The sequence below is a fragment of the Rissa tridactyla genome, chromosome 14 (assembly GCF_028500815.1).
Source record: "Rissa tridactyla isolate bRisTri1 chromosome 14, bRisTri1.patW.cur.20221130, whole genome shotgun sequence".
NCBI lineage: Eukaryota > Metazoa > Chordata > Aves > Charadriiformes > Laridae > Rissa > Rissa tridactyla.
The window spans coordinates 11283272-11303928 of NC_071479.1; the positions used below are offsets into that span (position 1 = coordinate 11283272).

Consider the following 20657-nt stretch of genomic DNA (forward strand, 5'->3'; position numbering starts at 1 on the left):
TTAGGGATCTACTAAAGTTAATCCTCAAATGCTAGAGATCAGGGTAGGCATCTACAAAAAAATACCCTTCATTTTGAGCACAGTGATACCGAAGAACGTCCCCGGAGGTGACTGGTCAGCCAGTGCTTCTGCCCTCAAAGCAGCGTTCACCTCGCTCTGCCAAGAGCGTGCCAGGAGTTCACCCGGAGCAGGCAGGGATTAGAGCACAAAGCCGGGAAGTGCAAAGGCAGCGCTCAGCGAGGTGTAAATCACAGCTACAGGGTGGAGGAGGCAAACTGAGAGGAGGAGCGGAGAAGTGGGCACACACCAGGGCACCACGAGCTCCTGGTGAGCAGCACTCTGCACTCCCGCAGCCCCGGTGAGCCTCTCCTCACCGGAAACCTCGTAGGCACCGAGCTCATCCCTGCGAACAGCGCGCAGAGTCCCAGCGCAGCGCTGCAGTTGGCTGAAGTGAGGGGAGCAAGGTGCAGGATAGTGGTGGCTTTAGAATTCCTCATTGATCCATGGCAGAACGAAGTCAGGACTAGTTCAGACACCTCATCCCTAACTTGAATTGCAAGCGGTTTGTGCTTTACTGTTAAGTTGCAAATCTGAAACTGGCTCAGCTCAGTTTAAAGCGGCAAAATAGGGCTGCCTTAAACCAGCCTGAGCTTTTCCACAGTGCAAGATGCTCACTGAGACATTTTCTGCTAGAAAAAAAGCTGCACGTAACCTTTTCTTCACACATAGTGCCTGATGTTTGGCTGTGGGCACAGCCACTGGCTGCGGGCACTGCTCCGTGTTTAACTCCGCATATCTGATACCTTACTCATCCCTCAAATCTAGCAGTCGCTAGCGGTCCTGCATTCTTCCTCATTCTACCCCAGTCTCAGCATCTTGTCCTGAAGTAGTTCATGAATGGGAGAAGCCTCAGCACCTGGGAGTCACTGCTGTTCCACGGTGCTTGCGTCGTGCCACAGGCTGATGCGCTGCCTGTACGTACGGCTCCCGGGGGGTCAGGCAGGGAACAGATCTCCAGTTAGCCTGAGAAGGACAAGCCTTAGAAGCGCAGGGAGGCACAAAGTGTTCCTTTGTGGCCCCTCCAGCCATCGTCTAACAAGCTGCTGAGTATCTCATTAATCCGTTTTGCATTATCTTTCCAGAAATATTTAGGCACCCAGGGCAGAAGAGGAGAACGCTGGAAGTAGGTGTGTCCTGACAGTTAATTCTGACCGTATTTTTCAGCATAACAACCTTCCTCCTGCTCCTACAACATACACTAAAACAAGTGCAAGGTATGCAGGGCATTTTCAGTTTAGAGACTAGTGTCACCTTGAGTAGACATTCATCATCTATATACAACAGACCAACCAATAAACCTATCAAATTTAATCGGATACCTGCCTGTTCCTTTGGATAGAGCCACACGCTGGGGTACCGCTCATTTCATAAAGCCCAGAGAGGCCGTATCTATTCCAACCGCATCTCTTTTAATCCCAGAAGTACAAATCACATTAGCAGCAGTGTTCCATCTTTTCCAGAGTGCAATTTTGACCCTGAGTTTACAGTAGTAGAAAACTTAAATGGAAGAGTCTAGCAGATTCCTTTGCATATTGGCTGCATTAAACAATTACAATAGAACTATAAAAATCCTAGAAAAAAAAAAAAAAAACATATTCCTTGTTCAAGTTCCGCAGAAGAAAGGAGTGAAATCACCTTCCTGTGCTTTGCACTAGAGGAGCAGAGCAAGCGTGGCTAGAAGGAAGCCCCCCCGCCAGCCAAGACAGATAAATCTTGGGCCTGGCCCAGTTAGATGCTGGAACAAAGCAACCAGAGGCACTGGCAAACTGGAGCACAATCACCAGTTACTAGAGACTGGACACCAGAGCTGGGTACGGACAGATCAAAGCTATGGCCAATGGTTGGGAATCTTTAAGAGGCTCAAGCCAGTCTGGACACATCTTTACAGATCAGTGCAAAATGACACCTAAAGCTAAAGGCATTATTCCACTTCCCACCCCTCGCACCGTGCGTTCAGCTTCCTTCACAAGAACGTAACTGGCACATGAATTCCATGAGGGTTCAGTGAAACTAGACCCAGAAATGTGCCGAGCACAAACCATGAGCCTTCAATGGTTTTCCAAACTGACACCCAATCTAGCTGTCAAATCACAACCGCTTCTGTGAATCCAGCTAACTGCCCACAGGCTCCCAGCGCTCCAACTCCAGAACCGTTCCTCACTGGGGCCTCTGATGGGAGAAGCGTCACAAAAGGTGTCCAGACCCCATCCAGTGCCTGGCTGTGTGGACTCGGATAAACACTGAGAAAATCTATGTCCATCCCGGCATTACAGATCTGGTCTTAAGATGCTTTGCCTAATCAGCAGCTGATCTTGAACAAGCAATATGCAAGGCCACAGGCAGAATAAATCATACGCCTTAAAAGTAGTAGTTAGGTCCCAGAATCCAGTGCAAATATTCTCCGAAGAGGCCCGATAGCGTCTAGTCCACCCTTGGCATCGGGATCCAACGAAAACTTGTGGTGAGGGAGGGACCCAGAAGCTGGTTTCGGCGTTGCTCGCGCGGGCGTTCGGATGGTGCACTGACACGTTTTCTCCAGCAGCCGCTGCTGCAGGGCTGCAGATGAAGCGATCAAAAATACAGAGCGGGCTCGCTGCTGAAATCGGAGAGTCCGCCCTTCTCTGCCGGGGTGAGCTGTGGAGAAAGCAGAGTTGACACGGAGGTGTCATCAAACCCGAAGCGAACGAGTACCCACACCTTGGGATGGTGAAGGCTGCGTTGGCACCTCGCCCGGGGCTAACGAGCGCATTTAATTCCCCCCTCCAAACATGCCCTGGAGTACAAAGTGTGCCAGCTGCCTTCTGTCTCCTTTACACACGCACAGAGAGGCAGCTCTGCCAGTGGCAGCGGGACCCTTTGTGCGCGGTGGCACACCTCCCTGGGCAGCGCACACGCACACACAGGTGTTCGGTGGAAGGCACACCCCACCCCATCCACTGGCCGCACCAACCTGAGCACTGGGATAACAGCACAGCAGGACAAAGCCAAGACCGGCTTATTTAAAGTCTCACCATGACTTGGCTCCCATGGGAATCAGCTTCCTTTGGGAGGGGTCCCTCTGCGGCAGGCATCTCCTCGTACTTCTGCTCCTGCCACTCGCTGAACTTCACGGAGTGCTTTGGGGTGTAGCTGGATAAATCTGCTGGAAGGACAAAGCTGATGTGAACATTTCTCAGTGACGTAAAAGGAAGGAGAATCAGGATCCTGGCTGGGACAGCATGGAAGCTGCCCATCCGCAGTTCCCTGTTCTGGTTCAAGACCCACCAAGCCCCAGTTCTGCCATCAGCTGGCAGCAGTCACCTCCACGAGCATTTCCACCTGTGTGGAGCCCCAGGAGGGGCTGCAGGAAACAGAGACAGTGTCAGACACCACCAAGAACCCCAGAGTGCCACCACAGCGCCTCGGCTCACCTGAGTTAGGTGTATTGGGATGCAAAGTGCTATTTGGGCGTGGAATGTAAAAGGTGCAAGACTTGTCCTCCTCTGTTTCAGAAGCATGTCCTTCCTCTTCCTCCTCCTCTTCTTCTGCCAGTGAGCTCTCTGATGGGTACTCAAACATAGTCTGCAAACTCGTCTCATTGAAAGAGATCTTCATCTAGACAACAGCAAAGGAGAATTATCAGAAAGCAGCACAAGAAACCGTTGATCCCAACACTCGCCCTGGCAACGGCCACCTCCCACCCCAGGGTTTCACTCTGGTTTAAAGGAGCCATTGCATGTCCCCCCACCTTTCCCAATGTGCCTTGCCAAATCTCTTGCCGCGCTGAGAGAAACCACAAAGGCAGATCGCCAAATAGATGGGATGGAGTCAGGAGGCCGAGAGATCCAGAGCACCTCTGGCTTTTTGTCCTGGTATACACTTTGCCATCCTCTAACACTGATGCCCAGCAGCCAGGAGGAGCTGCCTGAGCGTGCCTCCAGAGGGATCAGTCTTGCCAAGGAGGACAGGAAAGCATCCACGTGTTGGAAAGGTGACATCGCTAATGCCTGCCAACTCGTTTGTGTACCCCTGCCCTAGACTGGAGAAATATCAGTGATCAGGACTACATTTTTGGGAGGACATCCTGACAAAAAGCTATTTAAGCTAGATAAACCAGGGTTTAATACCAAAAGCGAGAAGATGGAAGCAGCTAAAGGAGAGATGGTAACAGGTGGGAGGAGAGAGGGAAACTACTGGACAAGGGGGAGGTACCTGAAGGTTCTGTTTTGAAACCAGTTTTATGTAGTATTCTCACTAGTGACCTTTGCACAATAACTGGGAGACTGAGAATGAAGATGACTCCAACATGGGAGTTCACCAAGGAAAAACCAGAATTTTATGGGTCATTCAGAAAACTGGAGAGGAAGAACACCAGAAATGGGACAATGTTTAAGATCAACCCTTGCTCTAAGAGAAGTTCAACACCTGTGAATAACTGAGAAAGAAAATTTTGGATTGGATACAAGACTGTAATCACCATTAGGCTGCTCCTTCAATAAACCGGGAATGAAGCAGGGCATTTCCACTGGAAATAGGGACTGCCTGGCTCCACCCTCCCAGTAAAACCCAGGTGGTGGAAGGCAGCAATTGGACTCCCCTTTTCTCTCCTCCAGACTGAAAACAAACCAGCTCCCTCAGCTTCTTCTCATATGCTGTTTCCTCCAGCCCCAGGAGCACTTTGGCAGCCTCCGCTGGACTTGCTCCAGTTTCTGGATCTATCCTGCAGCAGGATGCCCAAACCCAGACCCAGTAACTCCAGATGCGCTGCTCCAAGTTGAAAGAAAAGCTGAGCGAAGGGGTTGTTCCCCTGCAGCCTTTCATGTCCTAATCGTTATCTACCATTCTGCTTAGAAGATCTGGTTACAAATCATCTCAGCAGGTGGAGAGGAGATTCAGCCTCTTCACATTAGCAAAAATGAGACAAAGCGTAACAGCTCTTTGTAAGTACAACACCAAGAAAATAAACACCAAGGAGCAGAGGAGAACTGCTGATGCCAGCATACAACACACAAACAAGGAGGAAAAGCTTGCCAGGAATAAATTTACGCCAAAAGCAGGGAAGTATCTAGCCAATGCGGATCAAGGTTCAGGAGCAGCTGCCTAAAAGGGTGTTGTGATCCCTTTTACTTCTAACTACATTTAAAATTGAGCGAATAGGGTTATGAACAGAATTAAAATGGCATGGTTGCTTGTGACAGGCGGTAGGAGCTGGACGGTTCAGAAGATCTCTTCTGATGCTGTGTTATAACAGCTGGCAAGAAGAAAGTGCAGCACATTTGCCCCGCGTGCCATATTTGCAGTTTCCCTCATATACAAAACACCCCACAGGCCAAGGAACAGCCCGTGGCCCGAGCAGCTATCAAGAACAACGCACCACGCGTGCTGCCCAGACGCACGTATTTCTTGTGAAAGCAGCCGCTGCCTCTCTGCATCTCCTGCACAGGGAGCACCGGTGCGATGCTGCTGCCGCCAACGGCATCTTCCGAAGCCGAACCTGCAGCTGCGCAGGAGCCGGAGCCTGCGAAACACCAGTGCGCGGGAGCCAGCCTGCTACTGCCTCACCCCGCGCCGCCCACGGACAGACATGCTGGAGCTCTGTGGTTTCCAAGGCAAAACAGCGCGTATTTCACCGATGATTTTCAAAAAAGCAATGCTGAGAGTTTGAATCAAACCCAATTAAGAGAGGGAGTACTTAACCCTCTGCGCTGCAAATACGCACGATGGAGCTGTGGGCTACTCTGCCCGAGTCCAGGACGTACCTCAGACACTGGCTGGCTCTCCCTTCCCCATGCTCCCAGGAGAAATGGATGGAAATAGCAGAGCGGGAACCAGCTGCCTTTCCCCATTCCCTGCCCCAGCCCTGGCCAGCGCCACTCTGACCTTCTCCAGATGACACACGGGGAAAGGAATGATTATATTTCAGAGGAAAGGTACTGGAATAAAAAGTCCCTGAAGATCAGAGCATCCCAGTTGCTGTTCCCTGAATTTCTCGCCCCTGCTGCTGACCTAGATGCTCCCTGATCCGAGCCAGGCAGCGACCGCTCACAATGTGGCGTCTGTACTGCGGGGACAAGCCACGCTGCCAGGCACGAAGGCCACGAGGGTGGAGGTGCCCAGGGCTCCTGGGAGCTCAGAAGCTATCCCAGAACCAGCCACTGCACACAGGCTGCTCACCAGCGCTGGCCAAGAAGTTCTTGGCCAAACATGGAAAATAAAGGGGACAGGAGACACGTGCCTTGTTTTTAGTTCCATCTGCCACGCTTAAATCCTAAGCTTTCCTGGTTTTCTACTAACAGGGGGAAGTCTCTAAGAAAAATGACTTTTAGTCCAATTTGGACCGGAGCTGTGTGTAGCGCAGGAGGAGCAAACAGCCTCACCAGGGAGTAAAACCAAAGAGTAGAAAGCAGCAGAAACGAGCAGGAGACGCCCCCCATGCGGTGCCCAGAGGCAACTCGCCAAGAGCCCAGCCTAACCCCTGAGCTGGAGCAGCTCCCAGTCGCCCACAGCCAGTTCCACTGGGGCCACGCTCGCCGCCCAGAACCGGGCTTGGTGTCCTGCACAACGCTCTGCCACCAGGGCTTCTCGGTACTTACTGTAGAGAGACCGCAACGCTGCAAACGCTGCAGGAGGCAACACTGGAAATACTCAAAAAGAACAATCATTAACCACCGCGTAGCCAGCCCCACGCACCCAGGGCCCCAGCCTCGGGGAGAGCTCCTGAGAGCTCCTAACAAGACAATTTGCTGTTTCAGCAACCGCTCCGGTTGGGCCAGCGCAGCCTACGCGAAGGCTGACACCAGGCAGTCTGGCGTGAGGGCACCTCGGCACAAGCCCCCTCCCCAAAAACCACGCTGGCTTGCTCTACGGTATCATCTCACCCCCCGCACCCACCGTGCTGCTACCAAGAAGCAGGAAGAGCCCTGTGGCCGCCCTGCAATAAAGCGCCCGGACGCACCTAGGCAAAGCAAACACCGGAGGAACAACCAGGCGCCAGCGCAGGGTTGGACTCCGGAGAAGGGGCTCTGCACGAGTGGCCGCCTTCCCCACGCTTGCACCCCTGGCACTCAGCCAGCCCTGCCCACGCAGAGCCCCGAAAGCAGCCCCAAAACCCAGAGCCATCAACCCACCCTGGGCTCCCCCCTCCGCGAGCTCCCCTCCTCAAGCACCAGGTGGTTTCAGGGGAAGCACAAAGATCTGCTTGATCCAACAGAAGACGGAGGGTAACGTGGTCAGGCAAAACCAGGGGACACGTGGGTCAACACCGCTGCCATAAGAAAGCCTCTGAGCAGCTAGTGAGCAGAACCGAGCACCGTGCGCGGGGAACACAGGGAGACTCAGTCCCAGGAACCTCTAAAAAGAAAAATGAAGAGTTCAGTAAGCTCAGACAACAGGTTTGCGCAGCCAGCACACCCTGCCAGACCACATAGACTTTTATGGAAACACAAGAGGCAACAGGGGTCATTTTCTATAGAAGAAAACCGTACCCCGGAAGAGCTGAGCCTGCTAGAGCCCAGCCAGAGGCCTCTGCTCATCGTGTCTCAGCAGCGGTTTCCCCTGTTTCTGCCTCAGCAGCAGCTGCCAGCTGTGGAAAGGAAAAAAATTCGCACCCTTCAGCTGTGGGTATTTGCAGGGGTTTGTCACTATTTGCTCAGCTGACTGCTTCACCCAGAACGACGTCACAAAACCGGGGTCCAACCCAAGCCCACATCTCTGTATATTAATGCTCTGCCCAGCAATCAGAGCCACACTGGGAAGAATAAGGAAGGCTTTTAGGGGAATATTGTGCTATTCAGCCACCAGATTTTTGTTGCCATAACAAAAATAATTTATTATTTGCTAGGATTTGAACGGTAATGAGTAATAGAGTACCCAGGAAAGAGAAGCCAGGGTAAACATTGCCCAATAAGCATAAATCTGAGTAGTCATAGAGGGCTCACTTAGAAAAGAAAAAAAGTCAAGCTCGTTTCAGGAGATGCAGGCTGTCAGGACCCAGTCTGCATCCAGACCAACAATGAAAGATGTACAGAGACATATTAGAAATAAAAATAACCAGTTTACAGAAACCAACCTGCAACACAAAAGTCAGCAGACACCTCGCCTCCAAAAGCCGAGGTGGGAAAGTCTGCAAGACTCCGCAGTTAATGAAGAGCAAACACCCGATGGCTTTTCACAAACCAGGGATATCACCATAAGTCTCAGGAGCAAATCATGGGGTTAATCTGCATCCTCGACTCCAGAAGCCATCTCTTTAGTGCAGCGTTTCCCTTCACCCATTATCACATTTGCTTCTTGGCAGGTGTGGCAAAGCCAAAGTGATAATGTAGGGCGTTTTACACCTTTTAAACAGGAATGTCTTTAGCAATCCAAATTCTCACCTTATAACATTAAGGAAAAAAAGTTGTTCTGGGCATTAAAAGAAAAAAGAGGGAAAAAAATCACCCTTTAACTGTATACCAGCAAGAAGAGTCAGAGTCAGCATACTGATCCCCCATAACGCGGTTGTGCTACCCAATTACTTCACAAGATCCACGCAGCTGAGCAGCACCAGGGAGCAAGATTTGCTCTTTTCAGGTTCTCATTTTCCTCTAATCATCTTCTCTCCCCAAGCAATGTAATCCTGAAGTGACAAAATTAGTGACTGCGCTGACTCCCGAGGACACGCATGGGCTGCCGATGTGCTGCCGGGTGTGATTTCAAGCAGCTGGTTTAACAGCTTGTCACACCTGGGCAGCCAAACGCCGCCTCCTCTCTCAGCAACAGCGGCAGGAGGGTTTCGGCTGGCATCTGCAGGAAGGGCGGCCAACAACTCAGCATGAATACAAAAGAATGAATGATTGAAGTCTCTGACGGAAAGAGCACGGACAAAAATCAGTGGTTTGAAGAAAAATCACCTCGCGCTTCCGTGCAGTCTTACGTTGAGCTTTGCTACGTTTGTTGCTGCACTGGTTGTCCAGAGATTTGGTCAATGAGACAGAAGTACATGAAATCACACCAGCTACCTGAAAACTGCAGCAGCAGACAGCTGGGAGTGCATCGGGAAGCCTGTGGATATAGAGCATCCCATAGAGGTTTGCGTGAAAGAGTCCCCCCAGGCTGGGCAGGAAAGCTCCTGGAGCACCAACGCCCATTCGGTAGGTTGCTGGAGGCTCTGCCCAGCAGAGCTCAGGACCCGTGCGAAGAGGAGGGTCTAACACGAACAACCTCCCAGCTCCACGCTGCCACGGGCCGAGAGGGAAAGTCCCTGCACAAAGAACTGCTTGTGAGACTGGAAACAGAGGGTAGAAGCAGATGTTTTATGGTGGACAGAGATCCCCAAAGGGTTTACCCTGGTCTTTCCATCTGACCCAGCCTGACCATTCTCACAGATCAGCAGGATTAGCAGAAGGAGGTGGAAGAGCAGTTCATAAACTGCATACCTCTGCAGGGACCTTCATTTTTTTTCATTACAACCTGCAGTCAATGATCAAGACAACTCCCCTGTGATACAGTCTTCTCTCTGAAACTCTTGGATAAAGGATTTTTGGGGAAATGAGCCATTTCACAGGAGATAGGAATGAGCTTATCTACATGCCTGTAGATACATGGTCATGCCTCAGCCCAAATGGTCGAATAACTTCAGGCACAATCTCTGTGTGCGGCAGCCTGGAGTAGTACCCCCGGAGCTTCAGTAGCACCAGCATATGACCACGGCATTTGCTGTCATTCAGGAGAAGATAAGGAGCTTTTGTACCTCTAAAGCCTTTCCTTGACACAGGAAGAAAGGGTTTTTCCCTGACAGATACCCAGAGGAATGGGAGGCACTTGAAGTTTGGTTCCTCTATCAGATTAACCCTGTACTACTATGGCTGAAGCAGCCTAAGTATGCCCAGAAAACCGCAGATGGCACTTCAGAAATGTACTTTTCCATCATTCTGTACAAAAAGAAGAGTTTTGGGGCACAGGAGTTGGCTGCTCCACCATAGGCTCATTTGATCGTGCTTTTTCAACTGTTTCCTAAGAGTAAAACTGAGTTTTGCTCAAGGATTAACTGCATCACGGAGCTAGTTTCAGACTAGAGAGCTAGCAGCAGCCAAGATTTACAGCAGTAGCATGTCAAGGAAGCACTGTGCTGCTGGGAGAGGAGAGGTTGCCTCCAGGACCGCATCCCAGCTCCCAAACCACAAGGCAAAACAAGAAAGTCTCCATTTACAAGGCAACCCACAAAGCCAGCTCTGTGTAATCAATATGCTGAAGCACATGGTAGACAGGAGCAATGCATGGAGATTCGAAATATTAAACTCCTTGTACAAGACACGGGGAAGTTTCAAATTCCTGATGAGAAGTGACAGGGTAGGGACCGTCCCGGAGAGCACGGAAGGGCAGGCAGCTTTGTTAACTCTTCCCTTGACTGTGTCAGCCAAGAAGAGATTCCAGCGCCCAAACAACAGCGGGGCAGTCGGAGCCCCAGTCTGAGAGGGTACAAAGCAGCCATTCACCCAAGGAGCCCTTCGTTCCGCCGCACATCTGCGGACAGAGGAGCCAGAGCCTTCCTCAGCTTAACAAGCAATTCAAATATTATTTAGTTGGCCCATAAAAATTGGACAAATCTCCCTACATATCTGGAACAGATCTCATCTGAATACACAAAGAGAGCAGGCATAAACAAGATACAATTAGTGCCAAGACTTGGTATCTTCATAAACAACACACAAAACTCCCAAACAGCAGAGGATTCTGCTTTAAAGCCTACTCCAAGCCCACAGTTTGTGGCTGCGATGCAGCACAGTGCTGGGAGACGCCACGCACACACATTTCGGCGTAACCAAGAGTGACCAGAGCATTCCAAACAAATACCACGGTTTGGTGCAAGCGAACCGTCTCCAGCCGGAATGGGACAGATGGAGCATCATTTCACAGGAAACGTGGGGAGCCTGGGGTCAGAATTACTCCCTACCCTGGCAAAGAGCTCATTCTAGACTTCAGCAGCAAAAGGCATCAGTGACATGAAGAGTATTAGCTGCATGACAGACTTTGTGTCTCTCGGGCCCTTCTTCTGTACTACTAATATGCAAAAGACACTTCTCCAAAGAGAAGTGATGCAGCCCAGCAGGTTCACCACAGGGCTTACGGATATGCCCTCAGACCTGCATTTTCACTAGCCGCAAGCTATACCATTTCCCTAAGCAGGCAAGTGTTTTGCTCTCGTAGTGTCCGAGATCTTTTCCTCAGCTTATTAGTCCGTCAAATGCCTAGGAAACAACGGCTCCGTCCTGCCAAGTCCCCAAGATCATCTGAAGGGCACTTCTCAGAAAACATCAGCACCAAGTTCCGTCAGTCCAGATTTTCCCAGGATGTTTGTGAAGTTTCTCTGTGCGATACAGACGCTTCACGTGACTCTTCCTACACAAACTGCCCACACAGCGATATCGTTACAGCTTCATGGCACACCCCCGGCCCCCTGCAGTCGCTCGGAAGAATCTGGGTTTATAAATAGATTTTTAAATTGCCCAGGTTTCACTCAGGGGAGGAGTGAGCACAGCCCCAGAGCTGCAGCAGCTCTGACTGAGATTTCCTTTACTGCCACTGAACCTGGAGACTAAAAACTTTAATTTTTCCTGCTGTTTCCCACATGTAACACAGACAAGCAGGACTTTGCCCTAGCCAGACAGAGCGTGTGCTTCCCCAGCTCTTCTCAGGAACACCGTGAGCATGTACTGGAAAAAGCAGAGGGGGAAGGAAAACCCAAACCCAGGACAAACGGAATACTTGAGATGGAGGGAAATTATAAACCATCTCCAATCTGGTCCACAGATTAAGGAAACCGATTAAGATAACATTAACTGTAATCCGCGTGATCGGAATTCAGAGCACAAAGCACTCCAAATCTCCTCGCAAGCTCTGGGGCGGGCTGAGCCCTGGGCATGTCCTAACCAGCTTCAAAGGCAGGCTCCTCTCCGATTTGCGTAAGAGTTTCTATTTTAGCTCTCCCGGCTCCTTCCCCGTCCCCTTCCCCGCGCTGCGACAGCGGGGCCTGCAAGCAGGGGACGGGAGGAAGAGAGCCGGGGGGAATTTGGGAGCAGCTTAGGCTGTCGCTGTGGCACGAGGCGAAGCATGGGAGTGGCACGGCCACGGAGAACCTCAGTCGCAGAGAATTTCCCACTCCGGAGATGAGATAAATATGACTCATCTGCTCTGCCAGGGGTGTAGTACAACAACTTCAAGGAGTTGGCAGGCAGCGGGGCAACAAAACCCAACCTACTTCCCCACCAATAGCCCCAGGTCCAGCTTGTGAGGTGGTTTAAAAACTATAACCGCAACAAGATACTGATTTCTAGAGTCTTAAGCCATCAACGTCATAGGCTAGGAATCAGCAGAATCAGAAAAGGGCAGGGAAGTTGCACCGCCTGGGTGAAACAGCCTGCTGACATCTGACAGCGAGTGGAAATCACCCCCGCAGGGGAGGGACCGCGCCTGATCATGCAAGACATGTATTTTTCTGAGTGGGACTTGTCACTGCTGACTTCATCTACCAAAAATTCAATACATCCATGTCAGATACGTACGACAGCCCCTCCTTAAAGGTGTCAGATGTATTTGCCTCAGCAGAGCTCAGCCACGAGACAGAAGATACAACAGGAACACGCGAGCTCTCCCAGCTAAATAACACCAGTCTTTGTCCTGACCCCTCCAAAACACAGAGATGAGGGAATCTAAGTAATTTTTGCAGAAAGATTTTTGCTTCTACCACCAGGTTAATTTACTGGTGTTATGGTTAATTTACTTGTGTTACACATGGCAAAAAAAGTACTTCAAGCAGTCACTGGTATTTAGATTCCACATTGTGCGGACTTGCTCCAAACAGGTCCGGGCAACAGTTGGAAGTGTTCATCCCTGCCAACATCGCGAGCCTACACCTGGTTCTCACAGGAGACCATCTCCAGCAGAACCAAACAGCTGGAAAGCCACAGAGCAAGAAGCGCAGCAGGTCAGACCAACAAAACTGCTGCCCAATCCTGCCCACGACGAAAAGCTGAGGGATGGTTAGAGTAATTTTTTTATCAGACATTTAAGTGGGCGTTTGGAAGCCGTATTCAGGCACTACGCAGCTCAAAACGTCAGAAAGTGGACCATGCTAAAGTCCATGTAAGCTGGAACTTTTTGAAGTTCAGCTGAAGCTGAACACCTTTGAAGACAATTTTGCAAAGAAGCAGGAGAGCATTAGACTCCAACTGTTTGGATCCCACCAACCTTGCTCTTGCAAGCCCTGTTCACTCAAGGCTGCAGCTCACCTTCCAGCACTCAAACTGCCAACTGTGGCAAGCAAAAAGCTTTAAAACCATCAACAACCTGATGTCTGCTGGGTCTCAAGTCCTGTTATTTACAGGACTTCAGGTGGCCTGGCCAGAAGTCACCTTTCCCGTAGGATCCCTAGGAGGTGCCAGGTCCTGGAGGGGACAAACATACTGTGACTTGGGATAAACTTCAGGAGTGACAAGACATAAGGAAGGAGCAGAATAGGGGCAAGTTCTGTACACGCAGGACATTCCTGACAGTGTCCAGCCTCCAACAAGGTGAGAACATGAAGCCTGAAGAATGACAACAGCTTCTCAGGATCCCAGCTGGCTGGGCGCTCCGCAGCCCTTTCCCGTCACTCGCTCCAACATGCCCGTCACATGTTTTACAGAAACCTAGATTTCTATCTTGCTGACAACTTTATTGTACATTATTCTGGCAGGTAATCAAACTAAGATTGGTTCTTGTCAGCTCAGCCGAGCTAGATTTTATCCTCTGAGATCCCAAAGATCCACAACCCGCAGCAAAGCCTTCCCTTCCTCCTGGGGCTGTTATCAGGCTGTGGTGTCTTTACAACTTCTGTAATAACAGAGTACGGAGACGAGCACTGAACAGAGGTCACCAACAGCGCTCTGCATCCTCTCCCCCACTCCCTGCTGAGAATGAAGGTCAGTAGGTCTCCTTGCACCCCCGCGCACGTATCCTGTCCTCGCCACCGGAGCCCAGCCAGCCTCTCCCAGCTCACCGAGTTTTCAAACTGCAGTCACACCCCCACTGCCTTATCTGAACTAACCCTGATACCGCTTGGAGAGGCCTCCAAACAGCCGCAGAGTGGATGAACACTCCTGAAGGGCATCTTAACACCTGTAGGAGGACAAGAGCTCAAACTCCCTGCCCGCACAGGCAGCTCGGTCCCTGGGACGGGCATGGCTGGGGCTCTCCCCTCCACCTGCAGGTCTTGCCCGTGTCCCATCATACACAGCCCCACGTTCACCTTCACAGCCCTGGGTGAACGATAACCCTCCCACCACAGATTTTGTCTGTGCCCCATCATACAGAACCCCATGTTCACCTTCACATGAACAACGACTGTCCCACCGCAGCAGCTCCAATGGCGTAAGAGTTAGGAAACCATTTTTTCATTCCCACACAGGAACAGCATTTCTCTCTCTCCCTCATCAGCTCAATATCCAGCTCCAACCCCCAGACAAACAGCTGCTTCACATATTTGAACTGTCTGGAAGGAGCAATAAAGCTGTTTTTCCTGAAAGGCCTTGAACACCAGCAGGCCACGGCAAAGTCCAAATGCACAGCTGAGAGCAGGGGGCTGGAGCTCCCTCCACGCAGATCACGGCAGCGCTGGAACCCCCTTCCACGAGCCACCCTCCCAGTCCAAAAAGCCACAGAGGATGTGGACGGAATCAGCTCCACTTTGCTGGCATCTCCACCACAGTCAGGCAATCAGTGGCCAGACAAGGGGACGGAAAAGGGAGGCTGAATTTCTGCATTTGAAGAAAAACACGATTTGCATCTCGCAGAACAATCAGTGTTAACTGCCAGGGCCGCCTCTCTCCCTCCAAACAAATCATTTGCCCTGACCGTAAGCACAACCACCCGCCGAGCCCCAGCGTTTCCAGGCTGTGCCAGACCTGCTGTTTATCTCGCCCAGATTCCTGCTGGGCACCAGTGAGCGGATGAAGTTTTCCAAGTCATGGAAGTTTCACTAAAAACCACCTTCTTGAGCCTGGAGCATATTTAAAAACCTTTCAGCAAACCCAAGGCAAGGTTTGGAAAGGAAGATGCTCGGCAGGATGCAGGTCTGCCTGTAGAGAACCAGCCCAACAGACCCAGGTAGCTGCCCTCTGAAACCAGCATCAGGTCTGGTTTTGATACCGCCAAAAGAGAAAGGGACATTGGTTTTACCGAAGAACTGCAGCTTCCAGCTCACAGGAAATGTCTGCATCTGCCCAATTCAGGCCAAAACCAAGTTTCTGAAAACCCCGACATATCTACAAAACAGAACCCTTGGTTTTGGCCGGTTGCCTTGGCGACACACAGCGATCTCTTGGGAAGAAACCAAGGAATGTGTCCTCATACTAGCTCCTTCCTTTTCAGGCATCAACACTCAGCCTTATTACCCAGAGTAAAAGCCACAAACATCCTCTAGGTTAAGAGTAAACAGAAATCTTTCCATCGGCTTTCCACTGGCTACAAAGTCAAACGACGCTCCATGCTTGCCACCTCCAGCGAGGAGAAGGGAACTGAAACCTGGTGTTTTCTCCTGCTACATCGCCACATTTCATTTTACCCAGAACCTTGTGTCTCTTTACCACTTCTCCTTAAGCTGGATCTTATTTTCCAAAGAGTCCCCATTTGTTTCAGCCTCCTGAGCTCTGCAGTGTAACAGGCAGTTCCTCTTTCGCCTTTCACTGTCTCTCTTCTCAGAAACTAGATGTGTCTGCAAGCTACCAGGCAGGACATCCCCGGCGTGTTAATTCTTAGTGAACGCTGCTACAGTTGTATGTGACGTGCACAGTATTTAGCACACTTCATCTCCAGAGTGCCTGCAGAGTGCTATTAATGCTGTTAAGCTGTTAAGAACAGAAGCGGAGAAGCTACACAACCTGCCCAATGTCACACAAATCCAAGAGAGAGCAGCCAAAACAGTTGCCAGCCAATTTCAAAGAATCGTATGATATTTTAGGTTGGGAAAGGACCTCTGGAGGTCTCTAGCCCACACTCCTGCTCCGAGCCTGTCCAACCGGATCACTTGCTCAAGGCTCTCCCTGGGCAAGTTTCAAATAGCTCCAAGGACGGAGATGCCACCACTTCTCTGGGTTCCTGTTTCAGTGTTCGACCAACCTTTAAACAATTCAGTTCCTGCACTGGCCTGTCCTTGTCTCCCTTCCTCCTCTTTGTACCGATTAAGGACAGCTTCCACCGCACACCACTTAATTGTTTGCGCTTACTTGAGGCTTTATTCTTTTACCAGCAAGGCTGCTGCCACAACAGCACCACCCTGCAGAGCCAAATCAGCTCCACTGGCTGCAGCAGAAGCCGGGCTTATCTAAGAGAGTCTGTCCCACAAGGCTCCAGCAGTATTTTCTGCTCCATCCTAAGGTTATCCATAGCTGTAACACGTCTTCTTGATATTTTCACCATTTATACCACACACCGATTAATACCCCAAACTGCACAAAGAAAACAGCTGGAATGAGTGCAACCCAGCAGATACGTAAACAGGAGAACAATTCCAGTCTGATTAAGCATTTCCTTGTAGGAGGACAAGAAAACACTACAGGAGCACTGTCGGAGAATAAACACTCCTGCTTATTTGCTTATTCTGGATCTCATGGAGCTCATGCTCCCAGATCTGCTACCTGCATTAGTCATCACTGAATTAAACACAGATTGCATGCCCTTATGAAGGAATCTTAACGTCAAGCCAGGAGAAGCAGCACTTGCTGCCTCCCTCCTAAATGAGATGCACCCTATTCAAAGGATTTCCTCAAATTATAATGCTCAGTGCCTCAGGCACCCGTATGGATTCAGTCCATCAAATACTCAGTTGAATTCAGGTAACGGAACGTAAAACAAATCTTCCTGCTATGGAAAAATATGTCCCGTCACAGACTTAGAAATTTGTCACCTCGGCGTGCTGCTTTCAGAGCCCAACAATTCACATTTATTTCTCCGGCACAGCAAAATAACCCGATCTTTCAGCATGAATGTGTCTTTATCACACCCAGATGCCTTTCACCACCCCATACAAAGATTAATTCTCAATTTAAGGCTCACAAGGATCTAAGTTAGAGCCCAAGCAGTGAGAAATCCTGGCATTCCCTCCAAAGACACTTGGAGCAATCGATGTCTTGCACACCTTCAGCGACGCTGCTGCCCATCCAGAACGAGCAGCCAGGGGGTATAATCCTATCAAGGGGAGTTAAGTTGTTGCTGATCTCTTTCTAATAGAGACATAGTTCTTGAGCCTCTATCAATAGATCACTAATGCGGGGAAGATACCAACCACTGCACTGTGTCACAAGCCGGGCAGTGACCGTGGGGAGCTCAACGTGTCCAACACCCCCCAGACACAGCGAGCAGGGGGCAAGTCTGCAGCCCTTCAAACCATGCGACTCACCTTCAGTTTCTAAATACCCGAAATATTTTACTTTCCGTTATCATACCTCCAAGAAGTGACTGTGGGAGAGGCCCTGCAGTTATCGCAGGTCATATCCCACTCCCATCTACTCAGCAGACCAGCACCCAGGTCCCCCTTCCCGAGGGCAAGCCTCTGGCTCCCAAAAGGACCACAAAAACGCTGCCCATCTTCCCACCCAGTGCCTCATGGAAAGACAAGCCAAAGGTAGTACCAACTACTTCCAGCCCGGCTGATCAGCACAGAGGCACCCCAGGCAGTTACCTTCTTGCGGCGGGAGCCCGTCTTGCTCATGCAGGACCTCTCCAGGGACAGGTATCCCCCGATCACTTCGATCTCATTCACAGTGGGGTAGCGCTTTTTATGGGACACCCCCGCTTGGGGCACATCGGCGTTCTCCACGGCTTTGCCTTTGCTCTCCTCCTCCTCCTCTTCCTCCCGCTGCAGCCTTCCGCTGGCATCAGTAAGAGTCTGCAGCCCGGAGGAAACAGGCTTGCTTTTGGGCACAACAGTGAAGGTGCTGCCTCCCCTCTGATGGGAGACAGAGTGTGGTCTGTAGAGGGGCACAGAGGAAAACTCCATCTCCAGGTCAGGGCTGGCTCCTCCAGGCTGTTCGGCCAAGCTCCCCGTCCTCACGGCCAAGCCGGCCCTGGGGGAAAGTTCGCCGCTCTCCGGCTCCACAATGTCATCGATGTAAGTCACAGGTACCAAGGGATCCAGAGGCGCCAGCGGGGAAGAGACGGGCTCTTCCTGCTCTGGGGCAGAAGCCCTCGGGGGCTCCTTGGGTGCCTTCTCCTCCGAGGACAGCAGTGGCCCGGGCCTGGCGCTCTGGGTGGGGGGCAGAACCGGGCCGCCCTCCCGCCGGGGCACAAAGAGGAAGGAATTGCGTGAATTCAGGCGCAGCTTGGCCAGGGCTTGGGCCTGCAGGTCGTGGGCTGGGATGGCAGCCAAGTCGGGCTTGGGGGCCGGGTGGATTTCGAAGGAGCCCCCGGCCCGGGGAGCAGAGGCAGAGAGCGGCTGAGTGGAGCCGGTGGCACTGGGGGCCAGACTGGCACTGGGTGGGGGGGACGTGGCCACTTCGGCCTCCTCTGGCTTTGGCCTCCTGGCGTTAGCTCTGGCATGGGAAGCGCTGGCGGGTGGCGCGGATGGCACTGGCGGCCCCTTGGGCGGCACGGGGCGGCCGGCGGGGACGGAGCTGGGCTCTGGGAGGCGGCTGCCGGGGGGCAGCCCCCGGGGGGTGACGGTGAAGGAGTTGGAGCCGATCTTGTGGAGAAAGCAGTTGGCCTGGGGGGCTGTGGCCTTGGGGGCGGCCGGCACCGCCTGGGGGGCTGCGGCCCGGGGGGGAGCTGGGGCTGCAGGCTGGGGGATGACAGCCCTCGGGGGAGCCGGGGCCGGCGGGGGGGTGACAGGCCGGGGAGGAGCAGGGGCCGCCGGGGGGACCGTGGGCTGGGGGGTGACAGGCCGGGGGGGAGCCGGGGCCGTGGGCTGGGGGGTGACAGGCCGGGGGGGAGCCGGCTGCAGGACAGCAGGCTGGGGGGCGGCCGGCACCGCCGGGGGGGTGGCAGCCCGAGGGGGTGCCGGCAGCGGCTGGGGGGCGGCCGGCAGAGATGCCGGTCCCACCTTCGGGGCCGAGGCCCGGGGGGAGCCGGGTCCCCTCTGGGGCGATGCGGAGGCCCGGGGGGAGCCCGGCACCGGCGGAGGAGCGGCCGACCCGGCCAGGGGAGAGCCCGGTCCCACCTGCGGAGGAGCGGCCGGCCCGGCGCCGGGCCCGGGCCCGGTCAGCGCCTCCCCGCCGCGGCGTCGGCGTCCCCGCGGCCGCTGCCCGAACTTCTCCAGGAGGCGGCTGACGGTGCCCGGCTCCGCCGCCTCGGGAGGCTCCGGCGGCTCGGCCGCCTCGTAGATGACGACCTGGTCGGCGCGGATCTCGGCCAGGGCGGCCCCGCGGCGGGCCAGCAGCTCCCGCAGGGGGTCGGGGCGCCGCGGCGGGTCGGAGCCGGCGGCGGCCGGGTCTCGGCGGCGGCCGGGCAGCGCGTCCCCCTCGGCGAAGCAGGCGGCGGCATCGGGCTGGGACTCGATGATGAGGATGTTGTCGGCGCGGATGGTGCGGATGCCGGGCACGGCGCTGTACAGCTCCAGCAGCTGCTGCAGCGGCCGCGCCGCCCCGGCACCCTGCCCGGGCAACCCCTGCCGCAGCCGCCGCCGCTCGCTCTCCAGCCGCATGAAGGGGTTCTCCCGCAGCGGGCCCAGGCTCTCCGCCACCACCAGCCGCTCCCCCGCCGGGGGCTCCGGCCCGCCGCCGGCCGCCCCGGCTAGCTTGGCCCGCTTCCTCTCCAGGATCTCCCGCTTCCAGGCGGGCTGAGCCCGCGGCCCGGCCCCGAGCGGCGGCTCGGCACTGCTCATGGCGGCGGCACCGGCGGCACTACGCTGCCCAGCCGCCGCCGCCTCCTCCTTCTTCGCTCCGCCGCACCTGAGCAGGCCCCGCCGCCGGCCGCCGCGCCGCCCCCGGGCCGCCCTCCGCCGGGCGGGGCGGGCGCCATGACAGGCCCCGGGCGGGCGGGCCGCTGCCGCGGGCGCTGGCTGGGGCCGCCCCACTGCCCGCCGGCCGCGGGGGCGGTGTGAGGGAGATCCGCCCCGTTACCTGCCCGGAGGGGAAGGGAACGTGGCTGGAGGCCCGCCGGGCTCCCTGCTGCTCGCACCGCCCTCACCTCGCACGCACCGCGGGGACGGGGGCTGCGACAGGTCTCCGGCCTGCCAGGAGCCAGGGTGACCCGCCATAGCCAAAACCCCTCATCTGTGCTTTCCCCCATCCCGGACTGGCCCCGTGGTGCCAGGCTGGCAGCACAAAACGCCTTTGGGGGTCCCCCCACAATAATCTTGGCCACAGTCTGAGGAAGAGCAAGTGTCTGGGCTTGAGCAGCCACGGAACAAGCCATCGGCATTGGAGTGGTGTCTTATCATTCATCCCCGTCAGCGCAGCGATTTAGGGAGGGCTCTGGAGGAGACAACTGAGGGTTTCCACAGCGGCGGGGGGGGGAAACATGTTTCCCCCCCAGCTTGGCTGTTGGGCAGCAGGTGCTTGTTGGGCACAAAAGCAGGGGGAAAAGAGCTACAGCGGCGTTATTTCCAGGCAGTGCCTGTTATCAACCGCCAGCAGGTTGCTTTGGGAAGCCTGTGCAATCAGGAAACG

General features: G+C 53.7%; 1 protein-coding gene across 1 annotated transcript; it reads right to left on the bottom strand.

Annotated features, from left to right (window-relative positions):
* Nucleotides 1-112: 112 nt before the first annotated feature.
* Nucleotides 113-19947, bottom strand: TPRN (taperin). Its single transcript, XM_054220706.1, has 4 exons — nucleotides 17735-19947; nucleotides 3471-3654; nucleotides 3072-3202; nucleotides 113-2694 (listed from the first exon to the last, which is right to left on the bottom strand). The coding sequence occupies exons 1-4, from the start codon at nucleotides 19868-19870 to the stop codon at nucleotides 2632-2634; spliced, it is 2514 nt and encodes an 837-aa protein (XP_054076681.1). The 5' UTR covers nucleotides 19871-19947; the 3' UTR covers nucleotides 113-2631.
* Nucleotides 19948-20657: the final 710 nt, after the last annotated feature.